Raw genomic sequence first — 19,292 nt, 5'->3', positions numbered from 1 at the left:
CCTTTCAGATGTTATCCCTTTTAAAAACGGAGGTGATGTTGATTTTTAAAACTTTTCGAAACAAAGGGAAAATATTTATTACAAAGAATGGGAAAGCCTAATGAGGGAAATAGAATGAGCTCAGAAGGAAGCTGGCACCAGAGTGGCTAGTCGATCTCAAAGGGACTGTGATCTCGAAAGGAATTCCCCTCAGCTGTGATCTGGGAGCATGGATTAAGAAGGGGGCCAGAATCTGAACTCAGACCCCGTGGGACTGACCTTGGTTCCTCCCCATACTGTATGTGTCCTGCATAGACGTGGGACTCTCACGCCTCACATTTGAACTTGAATTTCAGCAGTAGTGATATAACCTATCGCTAGGGCTGAACCTTTGCCAAAAGTTGTGTGCTCCACAGTCTCCATGGGGCTTGCCCCAGACAGCATCTCTGAAGGGACCTGGCACCTTCAGCCCTTTGTTCCTTATTACATGGAGACCCTGGACTACGGGGACCTCTGCGGCCAGCTTCTTCCTGGCGGCAGAGTAGGCAAAGGAAACGGTGCCAGCCCGATTCAGGTTGTGTCGTGTGCCAGGACATTCACAGCATGGGTGTGTTCATGGATCTGAGAAGTGGTAGCAATGAATGAATGGACATAGGAAAATGTGAATTATCATAACATAGGTGACAAGACCTCACAGCATTTGGGTCCAGTGGGAACATCTGTAGTCCATGTATTTTTTGGGAGAGCACCCTAGGTGGCAAGGCAGGGACAAAGTACCCATTTCTCTTGCAGAGTGGAAGGAGGGGTGGGATGCGGCCTTCTCCAGGAGGGAGCCTGGGGCAGGAGCATTGTGGGTGCGGGGGGCTTCCTGGGTCTCTCCCAGATGTGTTTCCAAATAGGGATCCTCATGCTTACTACTCCGAATCTGTGCTTGATCTAGCTTTAAGGAGTGGGAGATGGAAGGATGGAAAGCTGGCACTATTGAGTTCTACCTGCCGACATGGGGTTTTTGCTCCTGAAGAGCAGGCCCATGGGTCTGGCTATTGGTTACCTGCATACTTACCATACTTACCAGATACTTACCATGGGGTCTGGGGAGGGAATATGTTTTCCAGACCCCTCTGAACTTCTCTTTTTCTTGGGTACTAACTGATCTTGCGATGTGCCGTAACCCTCTAGAATGTTCAGAGGCAGCTGAAAAATCACGTAGAACTCTATGCATTTTTTAAAGCACAGGAAGGACAAACACCACTGTATTAAGAGCAGTTGTCTTGGGCCAACATCTGGGGGAGGAGTGGCTTTTGCATGAAGCACATATTACTTTATATGGAGTCAGCAGGTTTTCTTTTCACTTGCACACATTTTGGAAAACGTAACCAAAGCCCTAGAGTTTTACCATCCTAAGAGAAACAGGACTCGGTGACGTGAATGTTACTGAGCACCAGGCATGGAACAAGCAGCAGCTCCCGATTTGACTTGGCTCAGCCCTGTGTCTCCTTTCCCTCCCCCACAGATGAGCTATCCATGGGACTAGGCCGGCTGAAGGACATAGCCCTGGGAATGCAGATGGAAATCGAGGAGCAAGATGACATTCTTGACCGCCTCACAACCAAAGTGGACAAGTTAGATGTCAATATAAAAAGCACAGAAAGAAAAGTTAGGCAACTTTAAACACAGAGAAGGCTCTCTCCACTCCGTTGTGATGAAAAGAGCCCAAAGATCTTCTTTCAAACTCCCCAGAAGTTCATTTATATTGTTTTAGTGTGTAACATAATACATGTTTCCAAATGTTATAATTATACAGCGGGTCCTAGGAGATGTCATTATGAGAAGTGTGTGTCCCACGTTTTTTTAGAGCCATCACCTCCGTTCTCTGAACTGAATGCTTAGAATTTTAGTCTGAGCACAGTAGCCTGGCCCTGAGTATCTTGGGCCTTTGAGGAGTGTTCCGGCATGAGAGGAACAGTTGTGTTTCTCACTTTCACGAGCATATGGAAGGATGTGGGCAGAATTTCAATCCTGGGACAACCATTCTCTATGTTTATGGGGAGTGGTCCTTCCCACAGCTTGACCTACCAGTCACCACCACCCCAAAACACACACACACACACACACACACACACACACACACACATTGAGCACATTTGCAATTCTCTCAAACCACAGAAAAAGATCAGTGTTAGGTTCACACTGTGATTCTCTCAACACCCTGGAAAAGGATCAGTGTTCAGAAATGGAAAATGTCAGCATTTGCTCTTCGGTTGATAGATGTCACCTCCCCGCTCCTGACCACCATCCTTGGCATAGTAGGAGGCATTCAGATCAGGACCGCTCATTGTGATAACTGGAAATGCGCAGGGAATTGTGTAAGCCCTGCTTCCCCAGGCACTCACACCTCTAAGTAGCTGTCCAAAGTTAGGGCTAGATGTGCCACTGTCTAAAGGCTGCCCAGCTGGCCGATTGGGGAGACCGTCTACAGTTTGTGGGAATGGAGCATCATACAGAGAGTGCCCCCACTGTGTGCTCCTCCCCTTTGGAGAGCACCTTGACCCAGCCTCGGGAATGGCAATGTTTGTTCGATGCCTGGGGTCTCCTGACTGGTCTGGATTCCCACCCATTCTTCTCGACCTCTTCCAAGATAACTTGACTCATCTCTTGGTTCTCTGCCACCCCAGTTGGAGACTGGAACGCCACAAATGATGCTGAATATCTATAACAACTTGGCTTTAAAAAAAAAAAAAAAAAAAGCCCAGACATTATCATTTTAGCTGGCCCAGCTTGTTCTACACAAAGACATTCATCTCGTTACAGAAATCAATTTTAATGAATGCTTTTAAGTGATTCTTTGTTAAGTGGGATGCATTAAAAATGATTTCTGTAATGAGATTAACGTCTTTGTGTTGGTACCTCCAGCAGAATAATTGAAGCCACAAGACCTTTGTCTTTGTAAAAAGCAAATTAATTACAATATTTTGAAGACAGTGAAAGGAGCTGATTTTAATAAGATAGGTTAGGTCAGGAAATGCAAAACAACTGTGTTTCCACCTTGACAACATGGTGCTGTTAATGTGACCTTCACCACTTTGGTTCTGTAGCCTGTAAACAAAGTCTCTTAAAGGAAAGGAAGTCTCTGAAATGCTGCAACCATGCATCAGTATTTATGTAGCAATTCATTTGTAGAAGTTCTATTCCGTGGTGTGTGCCAGTCCTCAAAACTGACAGCTTCCATCCGCAAGTACAGCTTTCTGTCCTGTTCCAGCCTCACGGAGTCTAATGGCCATCATTATGAATATTCCAGTAGGTGAGAACACAGAGGTAGTCAGATTAGGCGTTTATCAGATGAGCTCATCGTGATTATTCTATTAGTGGGTAAAAGGAAAACTTCTAAACCTGTACCTAGCCCAAACAAAACAAGTTTGGAGGGCTTTCAGCAAAAAGGCTGCTGACAAGCATGAAGCCGGAGAGCAGCCCATGTGTACATTTCCACTCCTAATCGTTTCTGATCTTTTCCTAACACTTTCCACGTTATGTCATGATAGCTGTTTCTGCCTGTCATCATCAGGCAGAGACTCATGTAGATTAGTCATCATACCTCAGATGTAAACTTATCTTTTTCAAACCAATTATACATGGAAAGGCCACTGCCAGACGTTCTCTTCCACAACCTGCTCTTTGCCTAACGAGAGTAGTGATTTCACTGACTTGAAGCGAAGTGGCATGGGAAATCATACCCCTTCCCCGTCTTTTCTTAGATCACTGAACCCAGTTGCCCTTCCTTTTTCTTTTCCCCCCAAGCATATAGAAGGAAAGCACAGCCACTTTTCTAGAAATGCGTCTTTTGACACTTAGCACATAGGCATTATTCACTCTTGTTTAGACCCTCTTTCCCAAAGGCCCTGACCAAGGAGCTGTCTCCAAGCTACACGCTAGCCAGCAGCTTCTTTCTGCTGGGTCTTCCCCCTCCTCTCCCATGCCCATGAAGGACCAGTTATTGATTCTACTTGATAGAGCAAAGTTGTTTGCATTTTCAGAGAGCAGAGGGAAGCCTGGAGCCTCCAGAATCCTTACACATGATGATTACGGTCAAAATGAAAACATTCTGTCCTCTAGACTAGACACATCTGCCTCATGGAGACACTCAGGCCTGAGTTGGCTGTGGCTGGGCTTTGAGAGCATGGACAAGACCAGTGAATTCACCCTTCTATCCAGATAGGGTCTATAAGACAGGTTTTTATTTCCACAATCGAGCTGGAAACATAAACTGTGCCTTCAAAAAAGTGGCTTTTCTAACTTTAGGTTGGTTATATGTGAAGTGTGCTACTAACTTAAACATAAGTGCATTCTCCTTCAGAGGAAACTGTTTCTAACGTCTAGTGATCTATAACAACACCAGTGGAGCTGCCTTGTCTTTTTTGCATTCTGTAGGAAAGGAGACATGAGTTTAACTCAGGCAGCAAGAAAACAATTCATAAGTGCATTTTAACTTCTCTTTTTCTAACTTATGTTTGTGAATATGTCATTTTAAGGGTACACTACACCAATTTAGTAAAAAAACAAAAACAAATTCTTACACTTTGCCTATATATAGGCCTTTTCTCAGAATTTGTAAATTACCACTGTTAGCATCTTCGGGTCTGATAATGAAATGTCTTGTGTACACAACGATGAGCCAGTCATTAAAAGTGCTGGGGGCAGGGGTGGAGGGGAGGCGTTTTTGTTCAGGCTGTATTGGAACAGCTCTTAAGTTCCATGCCTTCAACTCAACAAGTGACCATATTCTGTAAAATAAAATGTGAAGTTTTTTAAATTAGATTCTGTCTCCCATATAGTCATTCTTAAAAAGCGGGTGGAAGGGCTCCTCCGTGTTGAGCCTTCATATATTTGGTCCTTGCTGCCCCATCGAGCCCTGTGGACAAGTTTTCTTCTTGAAACCCTCTCATTTAATCTTTCAGAGTGCTCTTCCGATCTGTCTCCTATCTCCCTGACCACACTGCCCCACTTTTTAGATCAGGGCTCTGCAAATGGTAAAGGGCCAGAGAGTCAATGTTTCAGGCTCATGGGCCAATCAATCTGTCACAACTACTCAGCTCCTCCATCGTACCACAAAAGCAGCCAAAGACATTTATAAATGAGAGTGACTATGTTCCAATAAAGCTTCATTTATGGACACTGAAATTTAAATTTTATATATTTTCACATGTGACAAAATCCAATTATTTTGATTTTTTTTTCCTATTACTTAAAAATGTCAAAACCACTTAGTTCATGGGAGGTGCAAAACATGGCGGACTGCAATTGACCCATGGTCTGTAATAGTTGGCCATCCCATTTAGACTGCCACAAGGTACTCCTAGGAGTGGGAGGAGGAAGGATGGCTGGCCACTGTATTCTGCAAGTGGATCCCATCAGGGCTCATGGCCACTCTAAACACCATAGTTCACCAAGAAAGGAGAGCAGACCAGCCTAGCCTTGGCCCCACTCTCTTGGCTCCACCTTCCCATCTGACCACAGGCATAGCAATTCCTTCTAGATCTGAAAGCTCTGAGAAGGCACCTGGAACCTGGACTAGACCATCTTGAAAATCTTATATGTCAGTGGACTGGCAGCCTGGATCCCCAACGCCACTCTGGGTTAGTGGATATCATCTCTGGGCATCATTATAGATAAGGAACGCTAGGATCTGAACATAGTGGCAGACTCCTCTGGGAAGACAAGGGCAAGATGCTACATAAAAGTAAAAGCAAAAAAAGCCAGGTGGCTCACATTTGGGAGCTGCAAGTAATGGAACAGCTAAAGTTTGGTTTGTAGGAGGGTGAGGACATGAGGGATGTAGGCAGGTCCCAGATGAAAGGCCTCATGGGCCATCTCAAGGAGTCAGACAACACTGACCTTCCATGACAGGAAGGCACTGACAGATTCTAAGCAAGAGAATAACATGGCCAGATTTGCATTTTGGAAGGACCATAAAGATGAATGACAGCATTACTTATAAGAACAAAAAGGCCAAGAAACCACCTCACTAAGGAAATGGTAGACTATATTGTGGCTCACCTCCAGCTATGGTAGACAGTTGAAGTTACAGAAAACTTCCAGAGCATACAGGATGATGCTTGCAAGATTTACATTATGGGGAAAGAACAGACATAGAACTGATGTTGCACTGCGGTCCCAATTTTGTGGGAAAAGCAAACCAATGTATATATTTCAAGGGGGGGAATCACCCTTAGGTCAGTGAGGAGAACAAGCTGGGAATGGGCTCAAGAGAAGAACTCTGTAATGGTTCGGGCAGGAGCTGAAGAAGGGACCACACTAGAGTGTGGCAGGGAGGGAGGGGGTGGACCCCAGAGAGCCTTAGGCAGGGCAGGTATTAGGGATGGATTTGCCAAGTGAGGGAGAGGGTGAAGATAGCACTCAGATTTCTGACCACAGGAACTAGTCGCAGACAGTTTTAAGGAATACAAAAACCCAAGCAAGTCTGGGGTGATGGGCAGAGGAAAATGAAGAGTTTGAGGAACATCCAGACAGAATGCAGGTGCTGGGCCAATGGTTGTGCACGAAACAGGCCAAAAGCCCTATTCTCAGGGAACTCACATTCTCATGGGAAAGAAGATGATACACAAGAAAACAGTATATTAGAATTGACCGTGCAGGCCTGGAGCTTGGGAGACAGGTGGAAAGGATCTGTGAGTTGTCAGATTATAGGTGGTGACTGAAGCCAAGCAGGTGAAGGAGGGTGTCCCAGGAGAGTGAGAGGGAGCTACAACTGAAACCCAGAAACACGCTAGAGGCCAGAAGCCTCTACAAGAACCCAGCTCAAAAGGTGGGAAGAGAAGAGCAATCAGAAATCAGAGGCAGAGTTCTAAGGAGGGAGCGATTAGTGTCCTCAAATACTGTAGGGGAAGAACATTAAGGCAGAAGGGTGGTTTCAATGGAGTGGCTTGGGGGGAACCCAGATTATAAGGGCTACGAAGTGAAGAGGCAGCAAGGGAGGAGATTACTTTCTTTTTTTATTTATTTGACAGAGAGAGACCACAAGAGAGGGAACGCAAGCAGGGGGAGCGGAAGAGGGAGAAGCAGGCATCCCGCTGAGCAGGGAGCCCCATGCAGGCTGGGATCATGACCTGAGCCGAAGGCAGATGCTTAATGAATGACCCACCCAGGCTTCCCAAGATTACTTTCTTTTTTCTTTTTCTTTTTCTTTTTTTTTTTTTCTGAGATTACTTTCTTAAACTTGGGGCTTTGAAGAAGAAAGACAGGGTGGTAAACTAGGAAGGGGGTAGAAGACAGGATCATGAGAGAGACTGGACTTTATGTGAAGGTTAAGGAGAAAGAGCAGATGAGGAGAAAGGTCCCACAGACCCAAGAAGAGATACTTCTTCCCAGAAAAAGAAGTAAAGAAAGACTGGGACATGGAGACGGCTTTGGTGTGCTCATGCTGCCTTACCAAAGTACCACAAACTGGTGGCATAAGTGATAGAAATGTATTGTCTCGGTTCTGGAAGCTAGAAGTTCAAAATCGAGGGGTTGACAGTGTTGGTTCCTTCTGAGGGTGGTGAGGGAAAGATCTCTCCTTTGCTTGTAGATGGCTGTCTTCAGGCTCAAGTGACATTCTCCCTTATCTTCACATCATCTTCCCTCTGTCAACCACTTTATGTCGAAATTAACCCTTTTTGGGGCGCCTGGATGGCTCAGTCATTGGGTGTCTCCTTTCAGCTCAGGTCATGACCCCAGGGTCCTGGGATCGAGCCCCACATCAGGCTCCCTGCTCGGCGGGAAGCCTGCTTCTCCCTCTGCCTCCCACTCCCCCTGCTTGTGTTCCCTCTCTCGCTGTGTCTCTCTCTGTTGAATACATAAATAAAATCTTAAGAAAAAAAAAGAAATTAACCCTTTTTTTTAAGATTTTATTTATTTATTTGACAGACAGAGATCACAACTAGGCAGAGAGGTAGGCAGAGAGAGGAGGGAAGCAGGCTCCCCGCTGAGCAGAAAGCCCAATGCGGGTTTTGATCCCAGGACACTGAGATCATGATCTGAGCCGAAGGCAGAGGTTTTAACCCACTGAGCCACCCAGGCGCCCCGAAATTAACCCTTTAAAAAAAGATTTTTTATTTATTAGAGAGAGAGCACAAGCAGGGAGGAACAGAGGGAGAGGGAGAAGCAGACTCCCACTGAGCAGGGAGCCTGACGCAGGGCTTAATCCCAGGACTCAGGGATCATGACCTGAGTGGCAGGCAGATACTTCACTGACCAAGCCACCCAGGTGCCCCTAAATTAACCCTTTTTTGAAGGACACCAGACATATCAGGGCCCACCCTAATGACTTCCGTGAAGACCCTATCTCCAAATAATGTCACATTCTGAGTTACTGTGGGTTGGAACTTGTACACACAGGCCCACACAGCTGGGAGGGAGCTGACATCTGATAGCCTTTTCTGTGTGAGGCTGAAATAGGTGGGGGCTGAGCTAGAGGATGGAAAGGGTAGATTATCAAGGAAAAGACTGTCAAAGACCCAGCTGAGACCGGGGACTCAGAAGGACCCTGGCAATTAACACATACTATGGATCTAAAAAAAAAAAAAAGTCAATAACAACCACTAGAGTAGTGGGGTTTCTAGCCCTGGAGCTACCAGAATGCGTGGCTGCTTGGCAGCAGGTAGGGAAGGTTCCCTACGATGCCCCTGGAGTTCAAGAGCAGGCCTCCAGCCCAGAGCCAGCTGGCAGGGGCAAGTCAGAAGTCAAGACTCTGTCCTATGCCCCAAGGCAAAGGTCTGGTTCCTTGACCAGGGTCACAAGACAGAAGTCTGGGTGCTAGAACTAGAGCTCAGCTCAGAGCACAACTGGAAGCCAAGCTGACTTGAGGTTGACCCTTCCCCAGAAGAATGACTTTAAATTCTCCCAAAAGAATAACCCAAAGCCTAGGCAGGTCTTGACTCGAAAGTAGGCTCAGAGCAGGGAGCAAAGCAAGTCATTACAGATGTGCAGGAAACTGCTTACCTGACAGGGGCTCCCAAAGGCCAGAGATGAACCTTTGAGACCAACAGTGCCTATAGGCCAGTTAGAAATTAACTTAAAATCCAAGTTCTGCTGTGGGTTGATTCAACTTTTTTTTTTTTTTAATGTGTTTTGTTTTCAAGTTTCCCATTTTCGGAGATAGGCTAATGCTGATCCTGTCATTCCACCACTTAAGAGACCCTCTGTTGGGGGCGCCTGGGTGGCTCAGTGGGTTAAGCCTCTGCCTTTGGCTCAGGTCATGATCTCAGGGTCCTGGGATCGAGCCCTGCATCAGGCTTTCTGCTCAGTGGGGAGCCTGGTTTCCCCTCTCTCTCTGCCTTCCTCTCTGCCTACTTGTGATCTCTCTCTCTATCAAATAAATAAATAAAATCTTTAAAAAAAACCAAACAACCCTCTGTTGGCTCCCACTGTGGTTATGACAGAAGCCAGTTGGCCAGCTGAGGCAACACATGACAAACCTCCATGGCAGCAAATATGGCGGCCCCCCGAGTCCACAGGCCCAGAGGGGGCTTGTTTCCTGCGGTTGCTAACCAAAATCACAAAGAATTTTAAAACGAGAAGGAAGCCCATAATTATTCATTTACAACAAGAAATACAGTCGTCAAAGCATTTAAGCTGGAGTGTAAGCTCTCTGAAGATGGGACTCAAGAGCATTGTGCCTGGCACAGAGGAGGCACTTGTAGGTTTTGATTAAGTGAATGGTTTAAAAAAAAAAAAAAAAGGGAGGCAAGGAGAGAGCAAGAAAATGAAATTATTATTATTAACATATAACGTATTGTTTGTTTCAGGGGTACAGGTCTGTGATTCATCAGTCTTACACAATTCACAGCGCTCACCATAGCACATACCCTCCCCAATGTCCATCCCCCAGCCACCCCATCCCTTTCACCCCTCTTCCCTCCAGCAACCCTCAGTCTGTTTCCTGAGATTAAGAATCTCTTAAGGTTTGTCTCCCTCACTGGTAAGAAAGTGAAATTCTTGGCTAACAGGTAGGGAAAACAATGCGAATCAAAACTACAGTGAGGTAGATATGACCTCTTGCCTGTTAGAATGGGTATTATCAAAAAGACAAGAAAAAGCAGGTGCTGGCAAGGATATGGAGTAAAGGGAACCCTTCTGCACTGTCAGTGGGAAGGTAAATTAATTGGGACAGCCACTATGGAAAACAGTATGGAGGTTCCTCAAAAAATTAAAAATAGAACTACCATGTGATCTAGTGATTCCACTTCTGGGTATCTATCCAAAAGAAATGAAATCACTGTCTGAAAAAGGTAGCTATACCCCCCACATTCATAGCGGCATTATTTACAACAGTCAAAACATGGAAAGAACCTCAGTGTCCGCTGTTGGATAGATGGATAAAGAAAATGTGTGTGTGTGTGTGTGTGTGTGTGTGTGTGTGTACATATATATATGTATATATATGGAATGGAGTAGTATTCAGCCAAAAAAGGGAAGGAAATCCTGCCATTTGTAACAACATGGATGGGTGTTGAGGGCATTATGCTAAATGAAAAAAATCACAGAGAAAGAAAAATATTGTATGACCTCACTTACGCATGAAATCTAAAAAAATCCCACGCAGACACAGAGAACAGTTTGGGGGTTACCAGAGGTGGGGGTGGGGGATGGGTGAAATGAGTGAAGGTGGTTAAAAGATACAAACTTCTAGTTACAAGATAAGTAAGTTCTGGGGACGTCATGTACAGCCTGCTGATTAGGGTTAACAATAGTGTATTTGAAATCACAAGAAAAATATAACTCTGTGAGATGATGGATCCTAACTTACTGTGGCAACCATTTTGCAATATATACACGTATGCAATCATGTACACCTGAAGCTAATACAATATTATATGTCAATTATATCTCAATAAAACTCGAGGTGGGGAATGAAATTCTCATCATAACTGAAAGCCCCATTCTCTAGAGGATTGCTGTTGAGGAACTGGGTTAAAATCTGATGATGGCTTAGGGAAGTTCTTATTCCTTCCCTAGACTGAGCACCACAGGACAGAGCCATACAGGACTCACCTTTGAGTCCCCAATCCCAGTTCCCAGAAGATGCTCAGCACATCATGCGTGCTGAGTTTATTCATCACGTAAATGTCCATTACCTCAGGATCTTAGAAAGGTCTTCTTTTTTGAAATTTCAATCCACATTTGCTTGAATGGCTCACAGGAGTCATTTTTCCCTCTTTCTGAAGACAAAACCACAGTCTTGCTTGGTCTAAGTTGGGCATGGCTTGCCCCATTCTTGCTGGTGCTTGCTTTAGAAAGGGACATGTGACCCAATGGGGTGGGGATGGGAAGGGGAAATCTCTTGGCAGGTTCCTTGAGGAAGTGCTTAAAAAGTGCTCTTAAAAAGGGACACACAAGAAAAATAACACTCCTTCTTCCACTGGGCATTTTCATGACTGGATGTGAGGCCTGGGGTGGTTGCAGACATCTAGACACCAGTGAGAAAATGAAGCCAAAATCTGAATGTGGTTAGAACCAAGACAGCCACAGAGAAGCAGACCTAGGGTCTGGAGATCCTACGTCTTGAGCTGCCCTACTACAGACTTTGTGTTCTGGGAAATTACAAATGCCCTTATTGCTCATACTGTTTTGAAGCAGAGTTTCTAATTATTGCGACGGAAAGCTTGCCTGGCTAAGATGGTTATACCGTGAATGGCTGGTGAGTAAACTTTTTTAAGATCCTGAGTCACTCTGGTGTTGCAGGTATAGACCAATCGATCTGATTACCTAATCCCAGGAAGGTTAGACTGACCTGAGTTGTGACTACCATTAAAAAAAAAAAAAAAAAATTATTTATTTATTTTAGAGATAGAATGAGCAAGCCTGTGCTCATGTGAGAAGGGAGTAGGGGAGGGACAGAGGGAGAGGGAGACAAGCCGACTCCCTGCTCCTGCTTAACCCTATGACCCTGAGATCATGACCTGAGGCAGATCAAGAGTCGGATGCCTAACCGACTGGGCCACCCAGGCACCCTGAATTTTGACTGCTTTTTGAACAGGCTTTGGATGAGGAATGGAGTAGGACGATCCTAGGTGATCTGGGGGTTTGAAAAAAACAAAGTTGGGGCGCCTGGGTGGCTCAGTAGGTTAAGCATCCAACTCTTGATTTTGGCTTAGGTCACAATCTCAGTGTTGTGGGATAGAGCCCCGCCTCTGGCTCCGTGCTGGGCATGAAGTCTGCTTGTCTCTCTCCCTCTGCTCCTCCCCACTGCTCAAGAGAGTGTGCTGTATCTCCCCCCACCTTTTCTCTCCCTCTCTCTCAAATAAGTAAATAAGATCTTTTTTTTAAAGATTTTATTTATTTGAGAGAGAGAGAGATCACAAGTAGGCAGAGAGGCAGGCAGAGAGAAAGGGGGAAGCAGGCTCCCTGCTGAGCAGAGAGCCCGATGCGGGACTCAATCCCAGGACCCTGAGATCATGACCTGAGCCGAAGGCAGAGGTTTAACTCACTGAGCCACCAGGCGCCCCAAATAAATAAGATCTTAAACAACAACAACAACAACACAACCAAACTCTTCATTTTCAGAAGCAAAGATGTTCAGAGGAGCCACTAATATAATGGGTAGGAAATAAAACATGTGGAAACAGGGACTGACATGGGGAAAAAAATGTTCATGCTTTTATAGCAGCTTTTCCGATTTTAGTCTTGTATTAAGGAAGGGGGACTTGGGATTGAGTATCCTGTCTTCTGCCTACATCATTAAAATGAGATTTTTATCCTTACAGAGATGAGAATGCAGTGAAGAGCAATTAGAGGCTACTTCCTCCCTCAGGGGCGCCTGGGTGGCTCAGTCAGTTAAGCGCCTGACTCTTGGTTTAGGGTCATGAGGTCAGGCTCCACACTCAGGGCGGAGTCGGCTTGAGATTTGCTCTCTCCCTCTATCTACCCTTCCCTCTTCATGCACGTTCACAGACTCCCTCTCTCTCTCTAATAAATAAATTTTCTAAAAAAAGATACTTCCTCCCTCAAATAGAGATGGTTGATGCAAGTCTCATAACATGTAAGCACAGAGTCTTGTATTTAGGCAAAGATTTCTAGTTCTGGCTCCTACTATTACAGAATGACCATTCTGCCTCCTGTGATGTAAGTTATATAGCATGAATGCTATGGTTATTCACTGAAAGTTATTTTATTTTTTAATATTTGGTTCATTTATTTGACAGAAAGAGACACAGCAAGAGAGGGAACACAAGCAGGGAGAGTGGGAGAGGGAGAAGCAGGCTTCCTGGCAAGCAGGGAGCCCAATGCGGGGCTCAATCCCAGGACCCTTGGATCATGACCTGAGCCAAAGGCAGACACTTAACCAACTGAGCCACTCAGGCGTCCCTAATTAGTCCCTTCTTGTTTTTAAGGTTTTATTTATTTACTTGGCAGGCAGAGAGAGGAGGAAGCAGGCTCCCTACTGAGGGGAGAGCCCGATGTGGGGCTCAATTCCAGGACCATGGGTCACGACCTGAGCCGAAGGCAGAGGCTTTAACCCACTGAGCCACCCAGATGCCCCTAATTAGTGCCTTTTTCAAAGAGACCCCAGGCAGCTCTCCCCTAAGCCCACCTGCTCCCACATGTCGAGTACACTCTCTCCTTAATAAACTTTCCTGCCTGCATGGCTCATCCTCAAAAAAAAAAAAAAAAAGGTGGGGGGAGAGAGAGAAGGAGGCCCCACACCCCTCCCTTCTGCCATGTAAGGACACAGGAACCAGGAAATGGGCTCTCACCAGACACTAAATATGCAGGTGTACTTGACCTTGGATTTCCCAGCCACCAGACCTATGAGAAATAATTTCTGTGTATAAGCTACCCAGTTATTGGTAATTTATTACCACAGCCTCAACTGGCTAAGAAACCTGTATATATATGAAATTATATGCATACAAAGTTATACTTGAAGGCACAGTTTACAACAAGAGTTTGGGAATCCTATAGAGACAGGTTAAATAAACGATGGTATATCTTCATAGTGGAATAGTATGCAAATGTAAAAACCAACAGCAAAGGAGATCTCTACATACTGACATGGAAATGTTTCTAGGATATATTATTAGATTTTTTAAAAGCCAGATGCAGAAGAGTGGATATAAGGCTGCTTTTAGTGTAAGAAAGGGGAAAATAACTTTTTTTTTTAGTAGACTCCACACCCATTGGAGCCCAATGCAGGGCTTGAACTCACGACCCTGAGATCAAGACCTGAGCTGAGACCCAGAGTCAGACACTCAACCGACTGAGCCACCCGGGCGCCCAAGAAAATAAAACATTCTTATTATTTTTACTTGCATAAATAATCACTTGTGTAATACACAAAGGGCAAATAAAAGTGGGAAACGAAAGTGGCCTCCAAGATAGATGGGATAGGTATATCATTTTTTTATCTGAATCATAAGAATATATTACCTGTTTTTTGTTGTTGTTGTTGTTGTTGTTAAATATAACTCAAGACTCTACAGGTCAATTACATGAGTATCTTAAGATGGGGCCTGGGTGGATTGGGGAGGGTTTGTTTTGTTTTTTTGGTTTTTATGCTGCTCAAGTGATCAAATGTTCAGCAAAGTTTAAGAATCACTGTTTTAGGGATGCCCGGGTGGCTCACTTGGTTGAGTGACTGCTTTTGGCTCAGGTCACGATCCTGGAGTTCCGGGATTGAGTCCCACAGCAGGCTCCCTGTTTGGCAGGGACTCTGCTTCTCCTTCTGACCCTCCCCTTTTCATGCTCTCTCTCTTTCAAATAAATAAATAAATCTATCTTAAAAAAAAAAAAAAAGAATCACTGTTTTATGCCTCAATCTCAGATGAAACACGGGATCAGAGAAGTACAGTTGACCCTTGAACAACACAGGGGTTAGTAAAAAAATTCTGTGCAGTCAAAACTCCACAGGTAGGGGCACCTGGGTGGCTCAGTTGTTTAAGCATCTGCCTTCAGTTCTGGTCATAATCTCAGGGTCCTGGATCTCCCTCTGCCTCTGCCCTTCCCCACTGGCCCCCCTCCCCCACTCATGTTCTCTCTCTGTCTCAAATAAATAAAAAAAATAAATAAAAAGTCTTTTAAAAACGTCCACATGTAACTTTTGACTCCACAAAAAAATACTGAGGCAAAAAAAAAAAAAAATACTGGGGCACCTGGGTGGCTCAGTCAGTCGTGTCTGCCTTCAGCTTAGGTTCTGATCTCAGGGTCCCGGGATCCAGCCCCGCACTGGGCTCCCTGCTCAGCAGGCAGTCTGCTTCTCCCCTCCCTCTGCCTCTCCCCCTGCCCCAGCTTGTACTCTCTCTCTCCCTCACTTACTCTCTCTCAAATAAATAAAATCTTGAAAGAAAGAAAAAGGAAGGAAGGGAGGAAGAAAGGGAAGGAGGGAAAGAAATCATAAGGAAGGGGAGCCTGAGTGGCTCAGTTGGTTAAGCGTCTTCCTTTGGCTCAGGTCATGATCCCAGTCAGGGTCCTGGGACCAAGCCCCAAGTCTGCTTGATGCCCAGCAGGGAAACTGCTTCTCCCTCTCCTTCTGCCCCTTGCCCCCTACCCTATTCTTGCTCTGCTCTCTCCCCTCTCTCTCAAATAAATAAAATCTTAAAAAAAAAAAAAGGCATAAGGAAGAGAAAATACATTTGTAATACTGTAGTGTATTTATCAATAAAGATCCACGTGTAAGTGGACTCCCATAGTTCAAACCTATGTCGTTCAAGGGTCAACTGCAGCTTTTGTGTCGTGGGTGTGGGTAGTTTTTGGTCTTTGCTCTGTGTTCCAGAACCTAATTCTGGTGGCTCAAGTCCCCCCTCACAGCAGCGCCTGGGTGGCTCAGTCGGTTAAGCGGCTGCCTTTGGCTCAGGTCATGATCCCAGGGTCCTTGGTTCGAGTCCCACATCCGGCTCTCTGCTCAGCAGAAAGCCTGCTTCTCCCTGTCCCTCTGCCTGCTCCTCCCTTACTTGTGTTCTCTCTCTATCTCATCGTCAAATAAATAAATAAAATCTTAAAAAAAAAAAAAAGTCCCCCCTTATGGATGGAATACTATCCCTAGATGAAGGAGCTCCATCTGGGTGGGATAAATGTTGATGGTGGGATGTAACCAGGGATGGTGTGCCAGGCTGTCTGAAATACGGAGCTGGCCAGATATAGAGATGGAGTAAGATGCAAATAAACACTGTATTTAATTATCAGGGGTAGATGGTCAGAGATGGTAATAAGGAGCTTTTTCAGGGGACAGAAGGTCTGTAGAGGTTGTGGTAGTGACCCTAAAAAACCCTAAGTCACACTGGGAACAGGACAGAGCACACATTCCATATGGAAGATGGCAAACAATGTTTCACAGGCCAAACGTAGCCCCTGACTTTTTGTATGGCCCATGGCCCAAGAATGGCTTTACATCTTTAAATGGCTGGGTGGGAGGGGAGAAATGAAAAGAAGGAAATTTCATAACAAATGAAAATTACATGAAATTCAAATTTCAGGATCCATAATGTTTTATTGAAATAAATCTACAGGGGCGCCTGGGTGGCTCAGTGGGTTAAAGCCTCTGCCTTCGGCTCAAGTCATGATCCTGGGGTCCTGGGATCAAGCCCCGCATCGGGCTCTCTGCTCAGCGGGGAGCCTGCTTCCTCCTCTCTCTCTCTGCCTGCCTCTCTGCCTACTTGTGATCTCTGTCTGTCAAATAAATAAATAAAATCTTAAAAAAAAAAGAAAGAAAGAACGAAATCTACACTCACACCCATCGGAAGAAAGCCACATGTTGTTTATGGCCACTTTTCTACTATGGTGGCAGAGTCGAATCGTTGTGATAGAGACTATCTGTGGTTCCCTCCTCCCTTTGCACTGCTGCTCTGTTGTGCACCCTACAGATCGCAGTGACACAGTTTATAACTCAACAGACCTCCAAATGCCACGTTGTCATTGCACCATGGCATTTCAGTTTTTTACTCTCCATGCACGCCCATCGTGAAAAGAAGAAAAGCAAACTCACTTCCAAGGCAAAGTGGAGGGTAGAATTTTTTTGGTTTTGAATTAAATGGCAATGCATTGGGTTTATCATACAGTGACATTGTATCTGTGCTGAAAGAATGCAACATATATCACTAATATATTACGCTAATCCATCATCATGGTATCCCCAACTCGCAGGAGAACAACAGCCAGAAAAAGACAAAAAATTCAAGATGGAATGGCTCATAGCTCATCAGAATTTCTTCACAAAAATAAATGAAAATGAAGTTGCAATCAAAGTGATTTCCAAGTGGCTCATTTGTTAGCCAAAGAAAGCTGCTCACTGATGCTAAGGTAATTAGATTGTGTCCACAGAAAATACACTTGTTTTGGACTCTTAGTCATTTAGTGAGAACAGTTGTTCAAAGATGAGAGGGCACTGGGGGGTATCATCAACACTCAATTAAGAACAAGACAGGTTCCAGTTCAAGATGGTGATACAGGAAGATCCTGAACTCATCTCCTCCCACAGACACACTAAGTCTACAGCAACATATGGAACAATTTCTTCTTAAAAAAAGCAACAACCCTAAAGCCTTGTGAAATGACAACTATTCTTCAGGCAAATGAGAAGAAGGCCACACTGAAGTGGCTTGCAGAAGCTGAGAAACAGTCTCACCATAAGCCCCACTCCCAATGCAGCAACCCACAACCAGTAGAAAATTCAAAACTCCCTGAGGAGCAAAGGGTTTGAACCCCATGTCAGTTGAGGTGAACCCTCAACTTTTAGGACCTGAACCTGAGAGGCAAGCCCCCAAAGCACCTCACTCTGAAAAGTAGTGTGGCCCCCTTCCCAAACCCACACAACTGTAGCGATCGGAGAGATGATGGCTTTTAAAGGACCTGGAAGCTTGGACTTCCGCACCCCAGAGCCCAGCTCAGAGGCAGCCCATACAGCCCAGACTTAAAGTGAGAGAGGCCCACCTGCTTATATTGAAGGGTAGGCCTGAGGGGCAGGCATCTAAGTAATTTTCCACACACGTCCAGGAGCATGCTGGAGTACTCTCGGGGATGGATTGGTGGGTGCCATCTTCGCACTCACCCTTTGCCATGCTCCAGAGCACCAGTATCTTCCAGAAGGAAGCTTTTACATATGTCAGGCTCTGGCTCTGGAGGCCAAGAGGGATTGCGTTCCTGGTCCTATGGGACTGTAATAATCAGGGTCACTCAGAAAGGAGCTCGTAGCCCCATCTGGCACCCTGATTTTTGTCTCTGTTGTCAGGGGACACCTCTACATTGCCTGGCTTTGGTGAGACCTATGCTGCAGGATCCCACAGGATTGTAACCAACAGAGAAAGAGTTCTTAAAAAATTACCACGCCCTGGGCACAGCAAGAGGCAATGGATGCAGGAGCTGCCTTCCTGTGAAGGAGGCCTAGTAGCTAATCATCATGGGATTTTTGCAGTTGATGCCCAGAAGTCACTGCTGGATTGTCTGTCCAGTAGCACTTATAGGTGCAGTCCCATGAGACCGTATATAGGTGCATATTTTTAAAAGCTGCTGCCTGAGAGACTGGCTTTCAAACAACCTACATCTAGGTACTGAGATCTCCCTCAGTTTGAGACACTAACAGGTCTTGACACAGCTTCAACTACTGGGGGCTATTAGAAATATACATTGTCTGTCCAAGCACAAAGGTTTGGGGGGACAACAAAGAGCTGGGGCAGGTTTGAATGACAAGAACTACCTCCTACATGAGGCCATTGTTTCAAGACTGTCAGAGGTAGCTGTTTTATCTATTGTACAGAAACAGAGTCAAGCAAAATGAAGAAATGGAGGAATATATACCAAATGGAAGAACAAGATAAAACCTCAGGGGGGAAAAAACTTTAATGAAACAGGGAGAAGTAATTTCCCTGATAAAGAGTATAAAGTAAGGGTCATAAGATGCTCACCAAACTGGGGAGAAGAATGGATGAACATGGTGAGAATTTCAACAAAGAGATGGAAAATATAGGTACCAAATAGAAGTCCAATAGCTGAATTCAATAACTGAAATAAGAAATACACCAGGGTTTATCACCAGACTAGATGAAGCAGAAGAAATAATCAGTCAACTGGAAGACAATGCAGCAGAACTCAGTCAATCAGAGCAGCAAAAAGAAAAAAGAAAAAAAGTAAAGACAGCATAAAGGAGTTATGGATAACATCTAAAGGACTAATATTTGCATTGTAGGACTCCCAGAAGGAGTCAAGAAGAGAACAGGGCAGAAATATTTTTTGAAGAAATAATAGCTGAAAACTTCCCTAACCCAGGAAAGTAACCAGACATCCAGATCCAGGAAGCCCCTAGAATTCCATATATAATAAACTCAAGGTGA

General features: G+C 45.0%; 1 protein-coding gene across 2 annotated transcripts in view; it reads left to right on the top strand.

Annotated features, from left to right (window-relative positions):
• SNAP29 (synaptosome associated protein 29) overlaps positions 1-19,062 on the top strand; it is a 39,117-nt gene extending 20,055 nt beyond the window's left edge. The window contains exon 5 of one of the 2 annotated variants that reach the window (XM_080821472.1): positions 17,110-19,062. In XM_080821472.1, the coding sequence (XP_080677598.1) occupies positions 17,110-17,237 (128 nt within the window). In that variant the 3' untranslated portion in view covers positions 17,238-19,062. Of the gene's footprint in view, positions 1-1,492; positions 4,791-17,109 lie in introns of those variants that run through there. The other variant, XM_080821471.1, reaches the window with a different exon arrangement.
• Positions 19,063-19,292: the final 230 nt, after the last annotated feature.

Source organism: Martes martes, assembly GCF_963455335.1.
Source record: "Martes martes genome assembly, chromosome: 13".
Classification (NCBI taxonomy): Eukaryota; Metazoa; Chordata; class Mammalia; order Carnivora; family Mustelidae; genus Martes; species Martes martes.
This window is presented reverse-complemented; position numbering and strand designations above follow the sequence as displayed.